Here is a 19,982-nt window from a genome sequence, read left to right as displayed (position 1 = left end):
CAGCACTGTGGAGGCCCCCCTGGGTGAGGGCTCACCCCCTGCATGGAGCTGGGCCACTTCTGGGCTCGGAGCTGCTCCCTCTGCTCCTAAGCAGCTTGGGAAGATGAGGACAGGGAGCTGCCTGGGGCCAGGTCAACCCAGACACCACTGGGCCACTTCTACACAAAGCCAGGGCCACCTCTCCTCCCTTTGGGGCTGCCACTGCCCCCGGCCCCTCCGGGCACTGTCGCCACCAGTCCCGCAGCCGGCCCTAGGCCCGGCGCCGGCGGCAGCGCCGTGTTGTGGGCTGATCCCCGCAGGGCTGTTGTCTCGGGCACGCTGCGCTTGGCTCTGCCGTTCCCTCAAGCCTTCGGGCCTCGCACTGGGCACCAGAAGGCCTGCTGTGCTTGAAGCTACAGGCAGCTCAGCACCGCACAGCCGCTCGCTCCCCTCCTCCCCAGCAGGGCTGGGGAGAGAAGGGACACTTGGATCTGGCTGCAGGAGCTGGCACTGAGCTCACTCGCACACACAGAGGCCTCGCCAGGAGCTGGCACGTAGGCCTCTCAGCACGCGGACACATGGGAAAGGCTGCGAGTGTGCAAAGAGAAAAGCTTTAATGTGAGAAATGCGACGATAGGACACACAAACACTGACCGGCCCTTTTATACCCCAAACCTAACCCCTCAGCAGGCCCTCCTGCTCCTCCTTCTCTACACACCCCCATGGCTCCGCACAGCAGCTCCACGTTATTTCAAGCTCCCCAGGCTCCCCAAGGTCTTCAAGCTCCCCAAGCTCCCCAGGCTCCCCGAGCTCCCCACATGGAGGTGTTGCCTTCACCACGAGGCTCCCCTTCCCCTCACAGAGCTGGTGGCACGGGGCCCCCGTTCCTCTGCAGCCATGGCTGGAGGAGCGCGGGGAGCACGGCGGCGCCTGCCCAGGGCTGTGCCCTGTCCCCAGCCATCTCCCGGGGGCACCCACCCTGCTGCCTGCCCGTACTATTCACCAGTGCACAGTTGTAGTTGCTGCGTGCACCAATGGAGCGGAGATGGATGTGGGTTTCGTTTGTGTAACGGGTGACGTTGATGACCTTGAAGATCTCATAGGGTGGGATGAGGACTTCGCGCTGATCAGCGTAAAAGGACAAGTTCCTGACGATGGCACCATAGCAGGTGTACACAAAGAAGAAGGTGTCATTGCCAAAGTGCTGGGCAGGATTCGTCCTGAAGGAGGCAAAGGCAAACTGGCCGAAGTGGACAGCCTGGTTGATCTGGGCTGTAAAGCGGATGCCCTTGACACCACGGTAGACGTTGTAGCATCTGCGGACCTGGGCATCCCTCAGGGTGTGCAGGGCCTCGGTCAGGAGGAAATGCAGCGTCTTGAAGTGGAAGGATTGCAGGTAGTAATCGCGGGAGCGCCCACCCTCACGTATGGCTGCATTGAGCTGGCGGTACAGGCCTCTGCCAGCAGTGTACGCCAGCACGGCCACCGCGTACTCCCGCCACAGCACCTGCGGTGGGATGGAGTTGCGCCATTGCGTCCACCACCTCTCCTCTGCTTTTCTCCAGGTGTCTGCATAGACCGGGTTTTTGAATTCAGTGCGGTTCACCATTCTAAGCGCCTCTTCCATCCTGTATCTGCAGCCCTGGTACTGGTCATCGAAGGAGTTCTGGGCCATGTCCATCGCCACCTCCCTGACGGGACCGAGGAATTGCTCACGGGTGCTGCTGGCGGCCAAGGTGCCAGCCAAGGTGCCGGCCAGCAGCACCCAGCCCAGGGCGAGCTGCTCCATGTGCAGGAAGCTCCGGGGGTCCAGCCACGAGCGGGGATGCCCCAGGCAGCGCAGGACCCGGTCCTCTGCAACCGGCTGAGCTCAGCCGCTGAGTGCAGCAGTACAGGGCACGGGCGTCTGCTAGGGGGAGAGCGCAGGGTCAGAGAAGGCTGCAGGGAGAAGCGGAGCAGATGCATCAGGGTCACCTCCAAAGCCGCCCATGGCCCCCCTGGCACCAGAGGGAAGCACCCGCAGTGTGTGTCCCCAGCCACGGCCACCTGGGTCTTCCCCACCCCGATACCGGCCCGGACTCCAGCCCAACTACTTGCATCAAACACCGCAGACACCTGGGCTCCCCCGTGCAGCCCCGACATCCTCTGAGGCCGCAGCATTTGTGCCAGGAGGAGCCCTGGTGCTGCAGTGAGATGTTACCTCTGCTCTGTTGCATGCAGGACCCACGGCTCGGCGCTGCTGCAGGGTGCGTGGAGCTGGCTGCTCTGCCTTTTTATAGCAACCCCCAGACAGTTTGTGTTCCAGCCCCCCATGACCACCCAGTTGCTGCTGGGCTGTTGCAAAAGGCTGCAGGGAAACCAACAGGAAATCTCCTTTTATCAGTTGCCCATCCTCTAGGGCATGCGTGTGTGTGTCCCAGTCCCTTGGGTGCTGAGAGGTGAGGCGCAGGCTCTGCAGCCCTCAGTGCAGAGGGGCTCCCGCAGGAGCAGACACTGGCTTGTCCTGGTTTTGTCTGGGATCGAGTTGCTTTTCATCACCGTAGCTGGTGTGGGGCTTTGGTTTTAGGATGAGAATGGTGCTGATAACACACTGCTGGCTTAGATGCTGCTGAGCAGTGCTGACACAGAGCCAAGGACTTCTGTGCTGCTCACACTGCCCTGGCAGCGGGCAGGCTGGGGGTACAGCAGGAGCTGGGAGGGGACAGGCCCAGGACAGCTGACCCCAACTGGCCAAAGGGATATTCCACACCATGTGGGGTCATGCAACAATATATAGGGGTAGCGCCCCTCCCACCCCCAATTCTCTCCCCCATCCCACTTGAGGAAAAAGCTGCTTGCCCGTTAAACCACAGCAGTCCTTCGATGTCCAGCACGGGGCCCAAAGGGTTGAGATAAGGACAGATCTGACCACAGCATCTTAAAACAAAATTGTTGTTTAACAATTGTAATTTGTAAACCTTAGCTTCTCCCACGGCTTGCTTAGAATGCAGAGGAACTCCCACTCGGACTGGGGAGGAGGAAGAAGACGAGGCAGGCTGCTCCAGAGTGGCGGGGCCATCAGAGGAACAGGAAGATGAAGAGGAAGGTATCATAAGAGCATCAGGAACTACCCGATGCCTATTCCAGCATGAGCTATGAGATAGGCGAAAAGATTTCAGTCGTTGTCCAGGTGAGCACCTTGTCACCTGGCTGCTCTGGTGCTGGGACAGCGGAGCCATGGTCTGCAATTAGAAGGCAGGGAAGCCAGGCAGCTGGGATCCCTCGCCAGAGAAGGGGGCATTCTGGAGTTGTCTTGTGTCAGGTGTGAAGGAAAGGTGTGCCAAAGAAGATCCCAGAATCCCACAATCACGGAAATGGAGGGGTTGGAGGTGACCTCAGGAGATCATCGGGTCCAACCCCCTGCCAAAGCAGTTCCCTAGAGCGCGCTGCCCAGGTAGGCGTCCAGACAGGGACAGGCCTTGAATATCCCCAGAGAAGGAGACCCCACAGCCTCCCTGGGCAGCCTGTCCCAGAGCTCCGTCACCCTCACCGTGAAGAATCACAGGATTTCTAGGTTGGAAGAGACCTCAAGATCATCGAGTCCAACCTCTGAACTAGCACTAACCAGTCCTCCACTAAACCATATCACTAAGCTCTACATCTAAACTTCTTTTAAAGACGTCCAGGGATGGTGACTCCACCACCTCCCTGGGCAGCCCATCCCAATGCCTCACAACCCTTTTAGTAAAGAAGTTCTTCCTAAATCCAACCCAAACCTCACCTGGTACAACGTTAGCCCATTCCCCCTCGTCCTGTCACCAGGCATGTGGGAGAACAGGCCAACCCCCACCTCGCTACAGCCTCCTTTAAGGTATCTTCTTCCCTTACTAAACGAGCTGACCTCCGTTTCCATTGTTTTGACTTGACTATGGGGGTGACTGATACCATAGTTGGTTGGTCTTTTGGGTCAGCCACATCGTGTGTTACTTGGTCATCAGATTCAGAGACTTCCTCCCTCTCTTCAAGTTGCTGGATGATGTTAAACAGTGTTTGATAGGAATAAGCCAGGACCCAGCACAATGCTGCAAGCTGTCGTTCTCCGGCATTATCAGGGTCAGGACATAAAACTCTCAAACATTCTACTAAGTTTTTAGGATTTTGCACTTGCTCAGGGGTGAAGTTCAAAACTATTGGAGGAGACACTCGTGACAGGTATCTGCTAACATCATCCCACACACCTAGCCACTCACCACAAGACTGTTTCGGGACAGATTCCCAAGTAAGTTTTCTAAACAATCGACTAATCTTAGAGAGAAAATGAAACTGGTTTTTCAGAATTAGAAATAGCAATACATGGGTTACAGATGGATCTTCAAAATACTCCCAAACGGTTGTAATTATCCCACTATGAAAGAAGGGAAAGGTACCATTCTTAATATTATTAATAAACTGGTGTCCAGATGAGAAAAGGAAGGCAGTGTAGTTCTGAATATTCTCTGAAAGATAGTTTCCATGGGACCCAAATGATAACAGTGCAGAGCCTGAATTCCAGATTAAAACCAAGGTCAGTGCTTGGCAGCACAGCTAATTAAAAAAAGTGAAAACAGATTGTAGCACTTTGTCGGATCAGATATATAGGAGAAAGGAGAATATGACACAGATTGCATGACATAGGAACAAAGCTATTATTATTAACAGGGCAATGTACATGGTTACTAGCAAGCAAGTGTGTTAGTTATATGCGTTTAATCAATTCTATTGTTATCTCAACCCTTCGAGCCCCACGTTGGGTGTCAAAAAGGACTGTGGTAGTTTTACCGTACTGGGCAGCTAAACCCCACAACTGCTCTCTCACTCCCCCTCCTTTAGATGAGGAGGGGGAGAAGTAAAGCAAAGAACAACTCATGGGTTGAGATAAGGATAATTTAATTAAAGGGAGATAATTATAATAATTAAATAAAGACTACCATGAACTAAACAATTTAACTAAGGGGAAATAAAAAGGGAAAGGGGAAAGGGAGGGGAAAAGGGAAAATAAAAGGAAGGGAGGAAAACAAACAAACAAAATAAATGAAGGCTATATGGAAGTGCAGAGGAAAGAAATTACTCTCTACTTCCCACAAATGAGCGATGATTGACCACGTCCTTGAAGCAAGACCTCAACGCATGCAGCTGGTGTTCAAGAGGAGGACCGACCTCTTCCAAACGAGAGCCCACCCCTCCCCTCTTCTTCCTGTTCCCACCTTTTATTGCTGAGTGTGTACAGAGCAAATAAATCAGCATTGCAACCGGGGGCTGCTAAACAAAGGCACCATGAGCACAAATTCTAAACCAGTTTGTCCCATCGAGCATTGTCTGCTCAGGTCTGCTGATCTCTCACAGTATCTCAGGTACCTTCCGGCCTCACACTAGGTGCTAAAAGCAGCGCTGTGGTGGAATGCAGCAGAGAGCTCAGCACCGCACAGCCACCTCCTCGGTCACCTCCCCACCGGGGGAAGGGGAGAGCTGACAAGAGGAAAAGTGCACAGACTGGCAGGCTGAGAGAAAGAGAGTTTAATGAGAAAGAAAGACAGAAAATAAGCAAGCAAGAAAACTGAAGAAAGGGATGCACAGAACAGTTGCTCACCACCCTCTGACCCATGCCCAGCCTGTCCCTGAGCAACGGCAGCCCCTCAGCCAACCCCACCACAGTGTGAGAAGCACAGAAGTCCTTGGCTCTGTGTCAGCACTGCTCAGCAGCATCTAAGCCAGCAGTGTGTTATCAGCACCATTCTCATCCTAAAACCAAAGCCCCACACCAGCTACGGTGATGAAAAGCAACTCGATCCCAGACAAAACCAGGACAAGCCAGTGTCTGCTCCTGCAGGAGCCCCTCTGCACTGAGGGCTGCAGAGCCTGCGCCTCACCTCTCAGCACCCAAGGGCCTGAGACCCACACACGCATGCACTAGAGCATGGGCAACTGATAAGAGGCAATTTCCTGTTGGTTTCCCTGCAGCCTTTTGCAACAGCCCAGCAGCAACTGGGTGGTCATGGGGGGCTGGCACACAAACTGTCTGGGGGTTGCTATAAAAAGGCAGAGCAGCCAGCTCCACGCACCCTGCAGCAGCGCCGAGCCGTGGGTCCTGCATGCAACAGAGCAGAGGTAACATCTCACTGCAGCACCAGGGCTCCTCCTGGCACAAATGCTGCGGCCTCAGAGGATGTCGGGGCTGCACGGGGGAACCCAGGTGTCTGCGGTGTTTGATGCAAGTAGTTGGGCTGGAGTCCGGGCCGGTATCGGGGTGGGGAAGACCCAGGTGGCCGTGGCTGGGGACACACACTGCGGGTGCTTCCCTCTGGTGCCAGGGGGGCCATGGGCGGCTTTGGAGGTGCCCCTGATGCATCTGCTCGGCTTCTCCCTGCAGCCTTCTCCGACCCTGCGCTCTCCCCCTAGCAGACGCCTGTGCCCTGTACTGCTGCACTCAGCGGCTGAGCTCAGCCGGTTGCAGAGGACCGGGTCCTGCGCTGCCTGGGGCATCCCCGCTCGTGACTGGACCCCCGGAGCTTCCTGCACATGGAGCAGCTCGCCCTGGGCTGGGTGCTGCTGGCCGGCACCTTGGCTGGCACCTTGGCCGCCAGCAGCACCCGTGAACAAGAACCCGGCCGCATCAGGGAGGAGGCGATGGACATGGCCCAGAACTCCTTCGATGACCGGTACCAGGACTGCAGATGTGAGATGGAAGAGGAGCTTAAAATGGTGAACCGCACTGAATTCAAAAACCCGCTCTATGCAAACACCTGGAGAAAGGCAAATGAGAAGTTGCGGAACTCCAACCACCCGCAGGTGCTGCGGTGGGAGTACGCGGTGGCCGTGATGGCGTACACTTACCCTACACGTCTGTACCGCAAGTTCAACGAGGCCGTGTGTGAGGGTGGGCGCTCCCGCGATTACTACCTCCAATCTTTCCACTTCAAGACGCTGCATTTCCTCCTGACCGAGGCCCTGCACACTCTGCGGAATGCCCAGGGCCGCAGATGCTACAACGTCTACTGTGGTGTCAGGGACATCCGCTTTATGGCCCAGATCAACCAGACTGTCCGATTCGGCCGGTTTGCCTCTGCCTCCCTCAAGAAGAATGCTACCAAGAGATTTGGCCAGGACACCTTATTTTTTGTGTACACCTGCTACGGTGTCCCCATCTGGAACTTCTCCTTCTACCCTGAGGAGGAAGAAGTCCTCATCCCACCCTATGAGGTCTTCAAGGTCACCAAATTCACCCGTGACAGAGACAGAAACATCATCCGTCTCCGCTCCCATAGTGTGCACAGCAACTACAACTGTGCACTGGTGAATGGTAAGGGCAGGGAGCAGGGTGGGTACCATCAGGAGATGGGCACAGCCCTGGGCAGGCGCCGCCGTGCTCCCCACGCTCCTCCAGCCATGGCTGCAGAGGAACGGGGGCCCCGTGCCACCGGCTCTGTGAGGGGAAGGGGAGCCTCGTGGTGAAGGCAACACCTCCGTGTGGGGAGCTCGGGGAGCCTGGGGAGCTTGGGGAGTCTGGGGAGCTTGAAATAACGTGGAGCTGCTGTGCGGAGGCATGGGGGTGTGTAGAGAAGGAGGAGCAGGAGGACCTGCTGAGGGGTTAGGTTTGGGGTATAAAAAAGCAGGGCCGGTCAGTGTTTGTGTGTCCTATCGTCGCATTTCTCGCATTAAAGCTTTTCTCTTTGCACACTCGCAGCCTTTCCCATGTGTCCGCGTGCTGAGAGGCCTACGTGCCAGCTCCTGGCGAGGCCTCTGTGTGTGCGAGTGAGCTCAGTGCCAGCTCCTGCAGCCAGATCCAAGTGTCCCTTCTCTCCCCAGCCCTGCTGGGGAGGAGGGGAGCGAGCGGCTGTGCGGTGCTGAGCTGCCTGTAGCTTCAAGCACAGCAGGCCTTCTGGTGCCCAGTGCGAGGCCCGAAGGCTTGAGGGAACGGCAGAGCCAAGCGCAGCGTGCCCGAGAGAACAGCCCTGCGGGGATCAGCCCACAACACGGCGCTGCCGCCGGCGCCGGGCCTAGGGCCGGCTGCGGGACTGGTGGCGACAGTGCCCGGAGGGGCCGGGGGCAGTGGCAGCCCCACAGGGAGGAGAGGTGGCCCTGGCTTTGTGTTGAAGTGGCCCAACGGTGGCTGGGGTGACCTGGCCCCTGGCAGCTCCCCCCAGCCCCCTGCTCCCCGTGGGCTCCTCTCCACGGGCTGCAGCTCCGGCCCGGGGCCTGCTCCTGCGGGGGCTCTCCATGGGCCGCAGCCTCCTCCAGGCCACATCCACCTGCTCCCCCGGGGGCTCCTCCACCCATGGGGGGGCTGCAGCGTGGAGATCTGCTCCGTGGGGGACCCATGGGTGCAGGGGGACAGCCTGCTCCACCAGGGGCCTCTCCCTGCACAGGCCGCAGGGGAACTTGTGTTCTGGTTCATGGAGCACCTCCTGCCCTCCTGCTGCACTGACCTTCTCACAGAGGCCACCCCTGCAGCCCCCCGCTATCAAGCCCTTGCCAATACAGATTCACTGAACAGCAAACTGAAAAAAAAAACACAAATGCACACAGCTTTTAACAAACCATCAGATATCATGAATAGCGAAAGAGAGAACACGGCACAGGATCACGCAGCATCACACTGAAATTTATTAAGAGCAAACCAGACAACATTGTGGGCAGCAAATCAACAGATATGTTCAACAAATATTGTAATACACAATAAATGTTTGTTCGTTGTCTTTTGTATTATAAAAACAAGGAGATCTTTTTGAGGAGCGGGAGTTGCAAAAGCTTCCTGCTGAAGTAAGGAGCTGTGTAATACTTGGCTAGACACTATGAAAATTCTTTTGCTTAATGTAACAAAGAAGAGAACCCCCTCCCCTTCTCTCCTTCTGCATCTCAGTTGCCTCTTTTGTTCAAAGACCCTGCTGCAAAGCTCATGTAACCATCTCCTGATAAGTTGCTAACCGAGTGTATCAACATCTTGCCTTCCTGTCTCACGCTGGGCCAACAGGACCAAAGAAAAAAAAAAAAGAAGTTGAACCACAACGCCGAGGAAGACTACGGCCTTCATCTTGTTATAAATGGCTCAGGATTCAAATTAGGATTAAATAAAAAAATAGGATTTATTAAAAGAATATAAAGGAATAGAGGTAAGCAAACAGCGCTGGGTGCACCGGGAGTCTCCGCTCCACCAGGATGCACACCAGTTACATCAAGCAGCTGATTTTTATGCTCCTAGACTAATACACATTCATTACTACTTCTAAAAAAAATAGATTATTATAATTAGCTTCCGGGGTCCAGTTCCTCCTACTGGAGCATGCGCATCAGTCTCCTCTGGGGGTCTCTAGGGGTCTTTCATGCTGAAGGCTCGTAGTCTTCCTCTCCCCTTTGTACTCACTCGGCACAATTCCAAGTTTATGGAACGCTCTCTACAGGTCTTGTCTCCCAACCGTCCTTCAGCTTCTTTTTCCTTCCTCTTAATCTCTTGGCCCCCCTGGCCAGATACCAAGGATCCTCATAGTATCCCATAACAGTCGCTAGTTGTTAACAGTTGTTCTGAAACTCCCAGACATCAAACACAAACAACTTTCTTATTTGATGCTTCACGAGTAATTAAAACATTCTTCCCAGCTATTCACAGTCATCTATATAACATCTATATCAGTGTTAAATCAATCTCGAAGAAGACAGAAAAAAAGGCTGTAACTGTTAGAACTAGAAGTCAGGAATAACAAAAGCAAACAGGTTCATAAATTTAAGGAGTATTTTCTGAAGACTTGATAAATTGACCAGAATGAGGGGGAGACTGGGACACACTGCATCTGTGGTTCAAGAATTAAATTGCCAGTGCAGGGCCCAGAGGCAGACAGGATTCAAACAGAATTGTTCTTTATGGACACGAATTGTTAAAACATTCCTCACAAAAGCGTAATCCCACAGTGTCCATTAAATGTGTTCTCACGTTTCTGCCCCATTTTCCTTGCGGAGGTGCAGCAGCAGCATAGCTGGGTTAGAGGCATCCCACGGCTGCCAGGGCTGCGGCTGCCAAGAGGAGACTCCAGAGGTGTGGGGGTTCCCTGGGACTGCTCATGCCTGGGGGGGGGAACAGGGAGTTAATGACTGCCGGAGGGTGCCAGCACGGTGCTGGCCGTGGGAAGGGGCTGGGGGCTCACCTCTTACCTGCGCTGAAGACACACGGCTGGGCCTTGCACCTTTTCTCTGCCAAAGAGACCAACAACATCTGTGCACCGCCCCGCTCTGTGCCCCTCACCCCGCCCTGGCCGTGCCACAGAGGGCCCCCACCTCAAACCCCAAGGGAGAGCAGCTGGGAGCGTGCAGGGATGTGCAGGGAAGACCTGGTCTGAAGGTGAGCTCCCCACCTCCCCGAGTTCCCCAAGCTCCCCGAGCTCCCCAGGCTCCCCAAGCTCTTCAAGTTCCCCAAGCTCCCCAGGCTCCCCGAGCTCCCCACACGGAGGTGTTGCCTTCACCACGAGGCTCCCCTTCCCCTCACAGAGCCGGTGGCACGGGGCCCCCGTTCCTCTGCAGCCATGGCTGGAGGAGCGCGGGGAGCACGGCGGCACCTGCCCAGGGCTGTGCCCTGTCCCCAACCATCTCCCGGTGGCATCCACCCTGCTGGCTGCCCTTACCATTCAGCAGCGCACATTTGTAGTTGCTGTGCGTGGAATGGGAGTCGAGATGGATGTGGGTTCCTTCTGTGTGATGGATGACATTGGTGACCTTGAAGACCTCATAGGGTGGGATGAGGACTTCCTCCTGTTCTGGGAAGAAGGAGAAGCTCCTGATGGAGACACCGTAGCAGGTGTTCACAAAGAAGAAGGTGTGCTGGCCAAAGGACTCAGCAACCTCCTTCTGGAGGGAGGTGGAGGTGAACTGGCCGAAGCGGACGTGCTCGTTGAGCTGGGCCGTAAAGCGGTCTGTGGTGCCGCGGTAGACGCTGTTGCATTTGGGGCTCTGGGTCTTCCGCAAGGTGTGCAGGGCCTCGGTCAGGAGGAAATGCAGCGTCTTGAAGGGGAAGGATTCCAGGTAGTCCTCATGGGAGAGCCCACCCTCAAGCATAGCTTTGTTGAGCTGCTTGGACAGGTCTCCCTTGTCAGTGTACGCCAGCACGGCCACCGCCTGCTCCTGCGGCAGCACCTGCGGGCGGTTGGAGTTGCCCCACTGCTTCTGCCAGTGCTTGGCTGCTCTTCTCCAGGTGTCTGCATACGCCTTGTTTTGGAACTCAGTGCGGTTAACTGTTTTCAGCTTCTCCTCCATCTCAGTTCTGCAGTCCTTGTACTGGTCATCAAAGGAGTCCTGGGCCATGTCCATCACCTTCTCTGTGATAGCACGGACATCTCGCCTGCTGCCAGTGGCTGCGGTGCCAAACAGGGTGCTGGCCAGCAGCACCCAGCCCAGGGCGAGCTGCTCCATGCGCAGAAGGACTCCGGTGCCCGGCTGCAGACCCCCAGGGCCCCCCCAGCCCGGTCCCAGCAGCCCTGGAGCTGCAGTGAGTTGTTACCTCTGCTCCGCTGGGTGCGCAGGACACTGGAGCTGTGGTGTTTTTCAACCCCTGCCCGCGTCCCATGGGTTACTTATATGCAGCCCTTTCATGGGGCGCTGGGGCCACCTGTGGGCACCGTGTCAGTGGTTCTGGCACCACTTCAAACAGTGCCTCTGCTGGGGTGGGGACGCTCCCTGGTCCCTTTCATTCTCGCTTACAGAAAAGTGAGAGGGGTAGGGGGAAGGAGGGCAGGCATGGAGGTGATATTGTATAGACTCACTTTAGAATAGAATAAATCTTGTGGTTAAAAATTAATGAGAACAAAGTAAATGACATCTTGTTATTTTTTGACCTTCTGTTATGTTGAAGCATCTTGTTATTTGAAAAACATCCCGTTGTCTGTTAACCCTCAGTCAGGCTGAGACTTGAGATAACTTGAGTCAACCGTCTGTTAGGTCTTGTTAACTGAGACATCCCGTTATCTGCCGACCCCCAGTTAGGCCGAAAGCCGACTCAGCATTTTTTACAGCTTGGAAAACAACTGATTAAGCAAAAGGTGAAAAGTGCATCACGAGGAAGACCTACGGCCTTCCTCCCAAAGACCACTGCCCACATTTTGAAGACCCTGGCCCACAATTCTTGGAAGGCTTTGCACAAGCACAAGGACTGATAAGCTAATTAGCATACGAAGCGAGAGTAGGCGGGGTTAGGGAATGTATTTGCATAGGTGTTAATAGAATATTCATTGTTTCGCTGTATATATGAGATAGTTTGTCACTTTGAACATGCACGATAGGTGGAAAGATCCCCCATGCATCCAGCGGCGCAATAAAGAATAGACCACTTAAGGAAATTTCAGCTTTGATCTTTAAATCAGAGGGAAAAGGGCAGGCCCAGGCAAAAAAAAAAAAAACAAACAGGGGAGAGAAAAAAAGGGGTGTGAGAAAAAAAGTTGTGTTCTTGCAGTAAAACATGCTACAAAGTAAAATGTTTTTTTTATTTGCAGTAGAAAACTAACCTGGTCCTAAACATCCCCTTCATCAAGAATCTGCACCCGGATGGGGCCATGCATGAGGGGATGGTGCTGTGAGTACGGGGGGGGTCCGGGGCTGCAAGGGCACCTGTGGGCAGCAGCAGCGGGACTCATGGCAAGGGGCAGCTCCAGCCCAGGGTGCCCCTGGCCCTGCTGGGTGTCTGGGGGCTGGGGGTACCCAGTGTTGTGTGCTGTGAGAAATAAAGCTGTGTTTCTGCAGTGTAAAAATCCTCTAACCTTGTATATTCAAAAGTGATTGTGCGGGCAGGACAGTAGCATAGCAGCGGGGATTATAGTAAGTAGATAAGGGAAAGGTCCCTCTGCCCCAAAATAAGGAGGATCCCTACGAAAAACAGGACGAGCAGTGCGAAATCAGTAAAAACAAAAATCACGGGCCCTCTAGTCATGAGAGAAGGAAAAAAAAAAAAAGGAAAAGGAGAAATTAACAGTTGGTCAAATAAAATTGTACATGTATGGCATGGAAGAGAGTCGAGTAGGGTGTTCCCCATGAGGAAACGGGAGAAATCAGGTGTCAGGTCTTAGGGAATGTGAGGTTAGGATAAACTTACTGGGCACTCCTGCTTGCAGGATGCCTGCCATTGCAACCACAAATAAAATTGCTACTTCACTGAGATCCTTGCCTGAGCCTGGGTTCTTTCTGCAGAGTTGTTCTCACATGTCCTTAGCAGTGCTGGTGTGATCCCGAGCCCAGTTAAAGCAGTGGCCCAAGCAGCCAGATGCCAGCACATTTTTCCAGATCTCGGAATAGCCGATGAGGGTGGCTCCCTCAGGGAATTTGCACGTGAGAGTCGACACGAGGCACAGCTTCTGCTCTTCACAGAATCACAGAATTTCTAGGTTGGAAGAGACCTCAAGATCATCGAGTCCAACCTCTGAATTAGCACTAACCAGTCCTCCACTAAACCATATCACTAAGCTCTACATCTAAATGTCTTTTAAAGACCTCCAGGGATGGTGACTCCACCACTTCCCTGGACAGCCCATCCCAATGCCTCACAACCCTTTTAGTAAAGAAGTTCTTCCTAACATCCAACCCAAACCTCCCCTGGTACAACGTTAGCCCATTCCCCCTCGTCCTGTCACCAGGCATGTGGGAGAACAGACCAACCCCCACCTCACTACAGCTTCCTTTAAGGTATCTGTAGAGAGCAATCAGGTCACCCCTGAGCCTCCTCTTCTCCAGGCTGAACAAGCCCAGCTCCTTCAGCCGCTCCTCGTAGGACTTGTTCTCCAGGCCCCTCACCAGTTTCGTCGCCCTTCTCTGGACTCGATCAAGCACCTCGATGTCCTTCTTGTAGCGAGGGGCCCAAAACTGAACACAGTACTCGAGGTGTGGCCTCACCAGAGCCGAGTACAGGGGGACGATCACCTCCCTAGCCCTGCTGGCCACACTGCTTCTGATACAAGCCAGGATGCCGTTGGCCTTCTTGGCCACCTGAGCACACTGCTGGCTCATATTCAGCCGACTGTCCACCATCACTCCCAGGTCCTTCTCTGCCTGGCAGCTCTCCAACCACTCATCTCCCAGCCTGTAGCTCTGCTTGGGGTTATTGCGCCCCAGGTGCAGGACCCGGCACTTGGCCTTGTTGAACTTCATGCAGTTGACCTCAGCCCATCGGTGCAGCCTATCCAGATCCTCCTGCAGAGCCTTCCTACCCTCGAGCAGATCGACACACGTACCTAACTTGGTGTCATCTGTGAACTTACTGAGGGTGCACTCAATGCCCTCGTCCAGATCAGTGATGAAGATATTAAAGAGGACCGGCTCCAGCACCGAGCCCCGGGGAACGCCACTAGTGACCGGCCTCCAACTGGATTTGACTCCATTCACCACAACTCTTTGGGCCCGGCTATCCAGCCAGTTTTTAACCCAACGAAGCATGCGCCAGTCCAAGCCACGAACAGCCAGTTTCTTGAGGAGAATGTTGTGGGAAACCGTGTTAAAAGCCTTGTTGAAGTCAAGGCAGACCACATCCACAGCCTTTCCCTCATGCACCCAGCGCGTCACTTTGTCACAGAAGGAGATCAGGTTCATCAAGCAGGACCTGCCTTTCATAACCCCATGCTGACTGGGCCTGATCGCCTGCTTGCCCTGCAAGTGCCGCATGATGACTCTCAAGAGGATCTGCTCCATGCGCTTCCCTGTCACTGAGGTCAAACTGACAGGCCTGTAGTTCTCTGGGTCTGCCCCCCAGCCCTTCTTGTAGATGGGCGTCACGTTTGCTAGCCGCCAGTCAACTGGGACCTCCCCTGATAGCCAGGACTGCTGATAAATGATGGAAAGCGGCTTGGCCACATCCTCCGCCAGTTCTCTCAAAGAAGAGGATCTTTCGCATGTTGGTGCGGAACTGCCTGGGCTCCATTTTGTGGCCACTGCCCCTTGTCCTGTCCCCACAGACCACTGGAAAGAGGTTGGCCAAATCCCTCTGCCTCCCACCCCTCAGGTATTTATACACACTGAGGAGATCCCCTCTCAGTCCTCTCTTCTCCAGGCTGCACAGCCCCAGGTCTCTCAGCCTCTCCTCACAGGGAAGATGCTCCAGGCCCCGTATCATCTTTGTGGCGCTCCGCTGGACTCTTTCCAGGAGATCCCTGTCTTTCTTGTACCGGGGAGCCCAGAACTGGACCCAGTGCTCCAGGTGAGGCCTGACCAGGGCAGAGCAGAGCGGGAGGATCACCTCCCTCGACCTGCTGGCCACGCTCCTTTTAATGCCCGCCAGGATCCCCTTGGCCCTCTTGGCCACCAGGGCACACTGCTGCCTCATGGACAACCTGTCACCCACCAGGACCCCCAGGCTCTTCTCCTCAGAGCTCCTCTCCAGCAGGTCATCCCCCAGCCTGTACTGATACCTGCGGAGATGTGAGTTGCTAGGACAAACAATCACAAAGGGGTTTTGTCTGATAAAACTGCTGCTGCAGTTTCCAGCAGCAGTCCCCCAGACACAGAAATGAAATTTCTGAATGTCAATGCTTTCATTTATGAAAATAAATAACATAATTTTCATTTATAAAAATAAATGTGTTTTCATTTATGAAAACATTGACAAAAGCTGGCCCCAAAACAGAGCCCCAGGGAACCCCACGAGTAACTGGCCGTCAGCCTGATGTAACCCCATTTACTAGCACCCTTGGAGCCTGACCCACCAGCCAGTTGTTCACCCAGCACATTAGGAACCTGTCTAGCTGTGTGCTGCACATTTAGTCCTGAGGGATACTTTGAGAAACCGTATCAAACGCTTTGCCGAAATACAAAAAGATTTCATCAGCTGCCATCCCTTGGTCAACTATGTGGGTAACTTTGTCATGAAAGGAAATTAAGTTCGTTAAGCGGGGCCTTCCCCTCATGAACCCTCTGCTTGCTGTGACCAGGGACTGCCTTGTCCCTCAGGTGCTTTTCAATAACTCCTGGGATAATTTTCTCCATGATTTTACCAGGCACTGAAATGAGACTGACAGGTCTGTCCTTACCAGGGTCTTCTTTCTCGCTCTTGCTGAAAACTGGAACCACATTTGCCATCTCCCAATAGACCGGGATCTCTCTGGATTCCCAAGACCATTGGAAAGTAATTGAGAGAGGATTTTCCTCCCAGACAACAGGTATGTGAATTGGGGCCCTGCTTCCCAAGATGTGGCTGACCTTGCTTGCTGATGGGCAGTAGAGAGTAACTGCTTTCTCTTTGCTTCCGTGTGGATTGGCTTTTATTTTGTTTTTTCTTTTTCTTTTGTATTTCAATTTTCCTTCTCCCAACACATTAGCCTTTTTCTTTGTGTCATCCTTTCTGCCTCCCCTCTGTCTCTGAGGAGCAATGAGAGAGCAGTTGTGGTTTTAGTTAGACATCGATGTGAAACCACGGCAGCCTTTTGGCATCCATTGAGAGGCTCAGGGGGTGGAGATAACAAGAAATTGGACCAGAGTGCTTCAGAGGAGCTTACAATGATCATATTTGTCGAACATATCTGTTGATTTGCTGCCCACAATCTTGTCTGGTTTGCTCTTAATATCTTTCAGTGTGATCCTGCGTGATCCTGTGCCGTGTTCTCTCTTTTGCTATTTATCATATCCGAGGCCTTGTTAAAAGCTGTGTGCATATGTGTTGTTTTTTTTTTCAGTTTGCTGTTCTGTGAATCTGTATTGGCAAGGTCTTGATAGAGGGGGGCTGCTGAGGTGGCCTCTGTGAGAAGGTCAGTGCAGCAGGAGGGCAGGAGGTGCTCCATGAACCAGAGCACAAGTTCCCCTGCGGCCTGTGCAGGGAGAGGCCCCTGGTGGAGCAGGCTGTCCCCCTGCACCCATGGGTCCCACACGGAGCAGATCTCCACGCTGCAGCCCCCCCATGGGTGGAGGAGCCCCCGGTGGAGCAGGTGGATGTGGCCTGGAGGAGGCTGCGGCCCATGGAGAGCCCCCGCAGGAGCAGGCCCCGGGCTGGAGCTGCAGCCATGGAGAGGAGCCCACATGGAGCGGGGGGCTGGGGGGAGCTGCCAGCACCTGTGGGGGACTGGTGCTGGAGCAGTTTGGGACTGGGGGATGGACCCCGTGGGACGGAGCCGTGTGGGAGCAGTTCTTGGAGCCCCTGAAGGATCAGTTGGGGAAGGATGGCATCCATGGGAGGGACCCCACGGGGAGCAGGGGCACAGAGGGACCGTGAGGGGTGGCGGGGATGAAGCGTCAGGGACTGACCGCAGCCCCCATTGCCCGTTCCCCTGCACTACTCGGGGGGAGGAGGTGGAAGAGGTGGATGAGGGGAAGCTGTTGGAGTTTGGTTTCTTGTTTGTTTTCTAACTGCTCTAGCTTGTTAGTAATAGGCAATAAATGATACTCATCTTCCTACTCTGAGTCTGTTTTGCTTGTTACGATAATGGTTGAGCGATCTCCCTGTCCTTCTCTCAACCTCTCCTCCCTGTGGGGCTGCCACTGCCCCCGGCCCCTCCAGGCACTGTCGCCACCAGTCCCGCAGCCGGCCCTAGGCCCGGCGCCGGCGGCAGCGCCGTGTTGTGGGCTGATCCCCGCAGGGCTGTTCTCTCGGGCACGCTGCGCTTGGCTCTGCCGTTCCCTCAAGCCTTCGGGCCTCGCACTGGGCACCAGAAGGCCTGCTGTGCTTGAAGCTACAGGCAGCTCAGCACCGCACAGCCGCTCGCTCCCCTCCTCCCCAGCAGGGCTGGGGAGAGAAGGGACACTTGGATCTGGCTGCAGGAGCTGGCACTGAGCTCACTCGCACACACAGAGGCCTCGCCAGGAGCTGGCACGTAGGCCTCTCAGCACGCGGACACATGGGAAAGGCTGCGAGTGTGCAAAGAGAAAAGCTTTAATGCGAGAAATGCGACGATAGGACACACAAACACTGACCGGCCCTTTTATACCCCAAACCTAACCCCTCAGCAGGTCCTCCTGCTCCTCCTTCTCTACACACCCCCATGCCTCCACACAGCAGCTCCAAGTTATTTCAAGCTCCCCAGGCTCCCCAAGCTCTTCAAGCTCCCCAAGCTCCCCAGGCTCCCCGAGCTCCCCACACGGAGGTGTTGCCTTCACCATGAGGCTCCCCTTCCCCTCACAGAGCCGGTGGCACGGGGCCCCCGTTCCTCTGCAGCCATGGCTGGAGGAGCGCGGGGAGCACGGCGGCGCCTGCCCAGGGCTGTGCCCATCTCACGGTGGTACCCACCCTGCTGGCTGTCCGTACTATTCAGCAGTGCACAGTTGTAGGTGCTGCGCACGCCATGGGAGCGGAGATGGATGACGTTTCTGTCTCTGTCACGGGTGAATTTGGTGACCTTGAAGACCTCATAGGGTGGGATGAGGACTTCATCCTCACGAGGGAAGAAGGAGAAAAGCTTGATGGGGACACCGTAGCAGGTGTACACAATGAAGAAGGTGTCCTGGCCAAATTTCTGGGCAGCATTCCCCTGGAGGGAGGCAGAGGCGAACTGGCCGAAGCGGACGGTCTGGTGGCGGCGGGCCGTAAAGCGGATGCCCCTGACACCACGGTAGACGTTGTAGCATCTGTGGCCCTGGGCATTCCGCAGAGTGTGCAGGGCCTCGGTCAGGAGGAAATGCAGCGTCTTGAAGTGGAAGCATTCCAGGTAGTGCTCGCGGGAGCGCCCACCCTCACGCACAGCTGCATTGAACTTGAGGTACAGACTTGTAGGGTAAGTGTACGCCAGCACGGCCACCGCGTACTCCCACCGCAGCACCTGCAGATCAATGGATTTCTGCCACCTCTTGTCTGCTTTTCTCCAGGTGTCTGCATAGAGCGGGTTTTCGAACTCGGTGCGGTTCACCTTTATAAGCTCCTCTTTCATCTCGCATCTGCAGTCCTGGTACTGGTCATCGAAGGAGTTCTGGGCCATGTCCATCGCCTTCTCCCTGATGGGGCCGGGGTCTTGCTCACGGGTGCTGCTGGCGGCCAAGGTGCCAGCCAAGGTGCCGGCCAGCAGCACCCAGCCCAGGCCGAGGTGCTCCATGTGCAGGAAGCTCTGGGGGTCCAGCCACGAGCGGGGATGCCCCAGGCAGCGCAGGACCCGGTCCTCTGCAACCGGCTGAGCTCAGCCGCTGAGTGCAGCAGTACAGGGCACAGGCGTCTGCTAGGGGGAGAGCGCAGGGTCGGAGAAGGCTGCAGGGAGAAGCGGAGCAGAGGCATCAGGGGCACCTCCAAAGCCGCCCATGGCCCCCCTGGCACCAGAGGGAAGCACCTGAAGTGCGTGTCCCCAGCCAGGGCCACCTGGGTCTTCCCCACCCCGATACCGGCCCGGACTCCAGCCCAACTACTTGCATCAAACACCGCAGACACCTGGGTTCCCCCGTGCAGCCCCGACATCCTCTGAGGCCGCAGCATTTGTGCCAGGAGGAGCCCTGGTGCTGCAGTGAGATGTTACCTCTGCTCTGTTGCATGCAGGACCCACGGCTCGGCGCTGCTGCAGGGTGCGTGGAGCTGGCTGCTCTGCCTTTTTATAGCAACCCCCAGACAGATTGTGTTCCAGCCCCCCATGACCACCCAGTTGCTGCTGGGCTGTTGCAAAAGGCTGCAGGGAAACCAACAGGAAATCTCCTTTTATCAGTTGCCCATCCTCTAGGGCATGCGTGTGTGGGTCCCAGTCCCTTGGGTGCTGAGAGGTGAGGCGCAGGCTCTGCAGCCCTCAGTGCAGAGGGGCTCCCGCAGGAGGGGACACTGGCTTGTCCTGGTTTTGGCTGGGATCGAGTTGCTTTTCATCACCGTAGCTGGTGTGGGGCTTTTGTTTGAGGATGAGAATGGTGCTGATAACACACTGCTGGCTTAGATGCTGCTGAGCAGTGCTGACACAGCCAAGGACTTCTGTGCTGCTCACAACGACAAAGCAAACGGCTCTGTGGTGCTGAGCTGCTGGCCGGTTAAACCACAGCAGTCCTTTGATGTCCAGCAGGGGGCCCAAAGGGTTGAGATAAGGACAGATCTGACCACAGCGTGTTCAAACAAAATTGTTGTTTAACAATTGTAATTTGTA

At 55.2% G+C, this 19,982-nt stretch overlaps 4 protein-coding genes across 6 annotated transcripts; 1 reads left to right on the top strand and 3 right to left on the bottom strand.

Moving 5' to 3' along the window:
- Positions 1–576: 576 nt before the first annotated feature.
- LOC113844746 (erythroblast NAD(P)(+)--arginine ADP-ribosyltransferase-like) lies at positions 577–3,675 on the bottom strand. Of its 2 annotated transcripts, none has more exons than XM_027465312.3 (2): positions 2,180–3,675; positions 577–1,917 (listed from the first exon to the last, which is right to left on the bottom strand). In XM_027465312.3, the coding sequence occupies exon 2, from the start codon at positions 1,766–1,768 to the stop codon at positions 836–838; it is 933 nt and encodes a 310-aa protein (XP_027321113.3). In that variant the 5' UTR covers positions 1,769–1,917; positions 2,180–3,675; the 3' UTR covers positions 577–835. The 2 variants fall into 2 exon arrangements, with proteins under 2 accessions (XP_027321113.3, XP_027321119.3); XM_027465318.3 differs by having other exon boundaries at positions 577–1,888.
- Positions 3,676–5,726: 2,051 nt separating this feature from the next.
- Positions 5,727–7,674, top strand: LOC113844747 (NAD(P)(+)--arginine ADP-ribosyltransferase 1-like). Its single transcript, XM_027465334.3, has 2 exons — positions 5,727–6,102; positions 6,365–7,674. Exon 2 carries the CDS (start codon positions 6,514–6,516, stop codon positions 7,444–7,446), a length of 933 nt encoding a protein of 310 aa, XP_027321135.2. The 5' UTR covers positions 5,727–6,102; positions 6,365–6,513; the 3' UTR covers positions 7,447–7,674.
- Positions 7,675–8,575: 901 nt separating this feature from the next.
- On the bottom strand, positions 8,576–11,526 carry LOC119713069 (erythroblast NAD(P)(+)--arginine ADP-ribosyltransferase-like). 2 transcript variants are annotated; one of them, XM_038178821.2, is made up of 3 exons: positions 10,605–11,526; positions 10,138–10,176; positions 8,576–10,050 (listed from the first exon to the last, which is right to left on the bottom strand). In XM_038178821.2, exons 1-3 carry the CDS (start codon positions 11,386–11,388, stop codon positions 9,968–9,970), a joined length of 906 nt encoding a protein of 301 aa, XP_038034749.2. In that variant the 5' UTR covers positions 11,389–11,526; the 3' UTR covers positions 8,576–9,967. The 2 variants fall into 2 exon arrangements, with proteins under 2 accessions (XP_038034749.2, XP_071889074.1); XM_072032973.1 differs by lacking the exon at positions 10,138–10,176 and having other exon boundaries at positions 10,605–11,525.
- Positions 11,527–17,176: 5,650 nt separating this feature from the next.
- LOC101803400 (NAD(P)(+)--arginine ADP-ribosyltransferase 2-like) lies at positions 17,177–19,559 on the bottom strand. The gene is made up of 2 exons (XM_027465300.3): positions 19,377–19,559; positions 17,177–19,114 (listed from the first exon to the last, which is right to left on the bottom strand). The coding sequence occupies exon 2, from the start codon at positions 18,963–18,965 to the stop codon at positions 18,033–18,035; it is 933 nt and encodes a 310-aa protein (XP_027321101.3). The 5' UTR covers positions 18,966–19,114; positions 19,377–19,559; the 3' UTR covers positions 17,177–18,032.
- Positions 19,560–19,982: the final 423 nt, after the last annotated feature.

This window comes from Anas platyrhynchos, chromosome 1 (genome assembly GCF_047663525.1).
Source record: "Anas platyrhynchos isolate ZD024472 breed Pekin duck chromosome 1, IASCAAS_PekinDuck_T2T, whole genome shotgun sequence".
NCBI classification, from domain to species: Eukaryota; Metazoa; Chordata; class Aves; order Anseriformes; family Anatidae; genus Anas; species Anas platyrhynchos.
Note: the sequence above shows the minus strand (reverse complement) of the source record. Positions and strands in the feature narration are given on the sequence as shown.

What these genes read in the sequence shown, in the direction of transcription:
- LOC113844746 (XM_027465312.3), bottom strand. Translation starts at nt 1,768, where the DNA reads ATGGAGCAGCTCGCCCTGGGCTGGGTGCTGCTGGCCGGCACCTTGGCT.
- LOC101803400 (XM_027465300.3), bottom strand. Translation starts at nt 18,965, where the DNA reads ATGGAGCACCTCGGCCTGGGCTGGGTGCTGCTGGCCGGCACCTTGGCT.
- LOC119713069 (XM_038178821.2), bottom strand. Translation starts at nt 11,388, where the DNA reads ATGGAGCAGCTCGCCCTGGGCTGGGTGCTGCTGGCCAGCACCCTGTTT. An exon ending in CAAATGTGCGCTGCTGAATG is followed by an intron (nt 10,177 to 10,604) that starts GTAAGGGCAGCC and finishes TCTCTTTGGCAG; the next exon opens with AGAAAAGGTGCAAGGCCCAG. An exon ending in GCCGTGTGTCTTCAGCGCAG is followed by an intron (nt 10,051 to 10,137) that starts GTAAGAGGTGAG and finishes TCCCCCCCCCAG; the next exon opens with GCATGAGCAGTCCCAGGGAA.
- LOC113844747 (XM_027465334.3), top strand. Translation starts at nt 6,514, where the DNA reads ATGGAGCAGCTCGCCCTGGGCTGGGTGCTGCTGGCCGGCACCTTGGCT.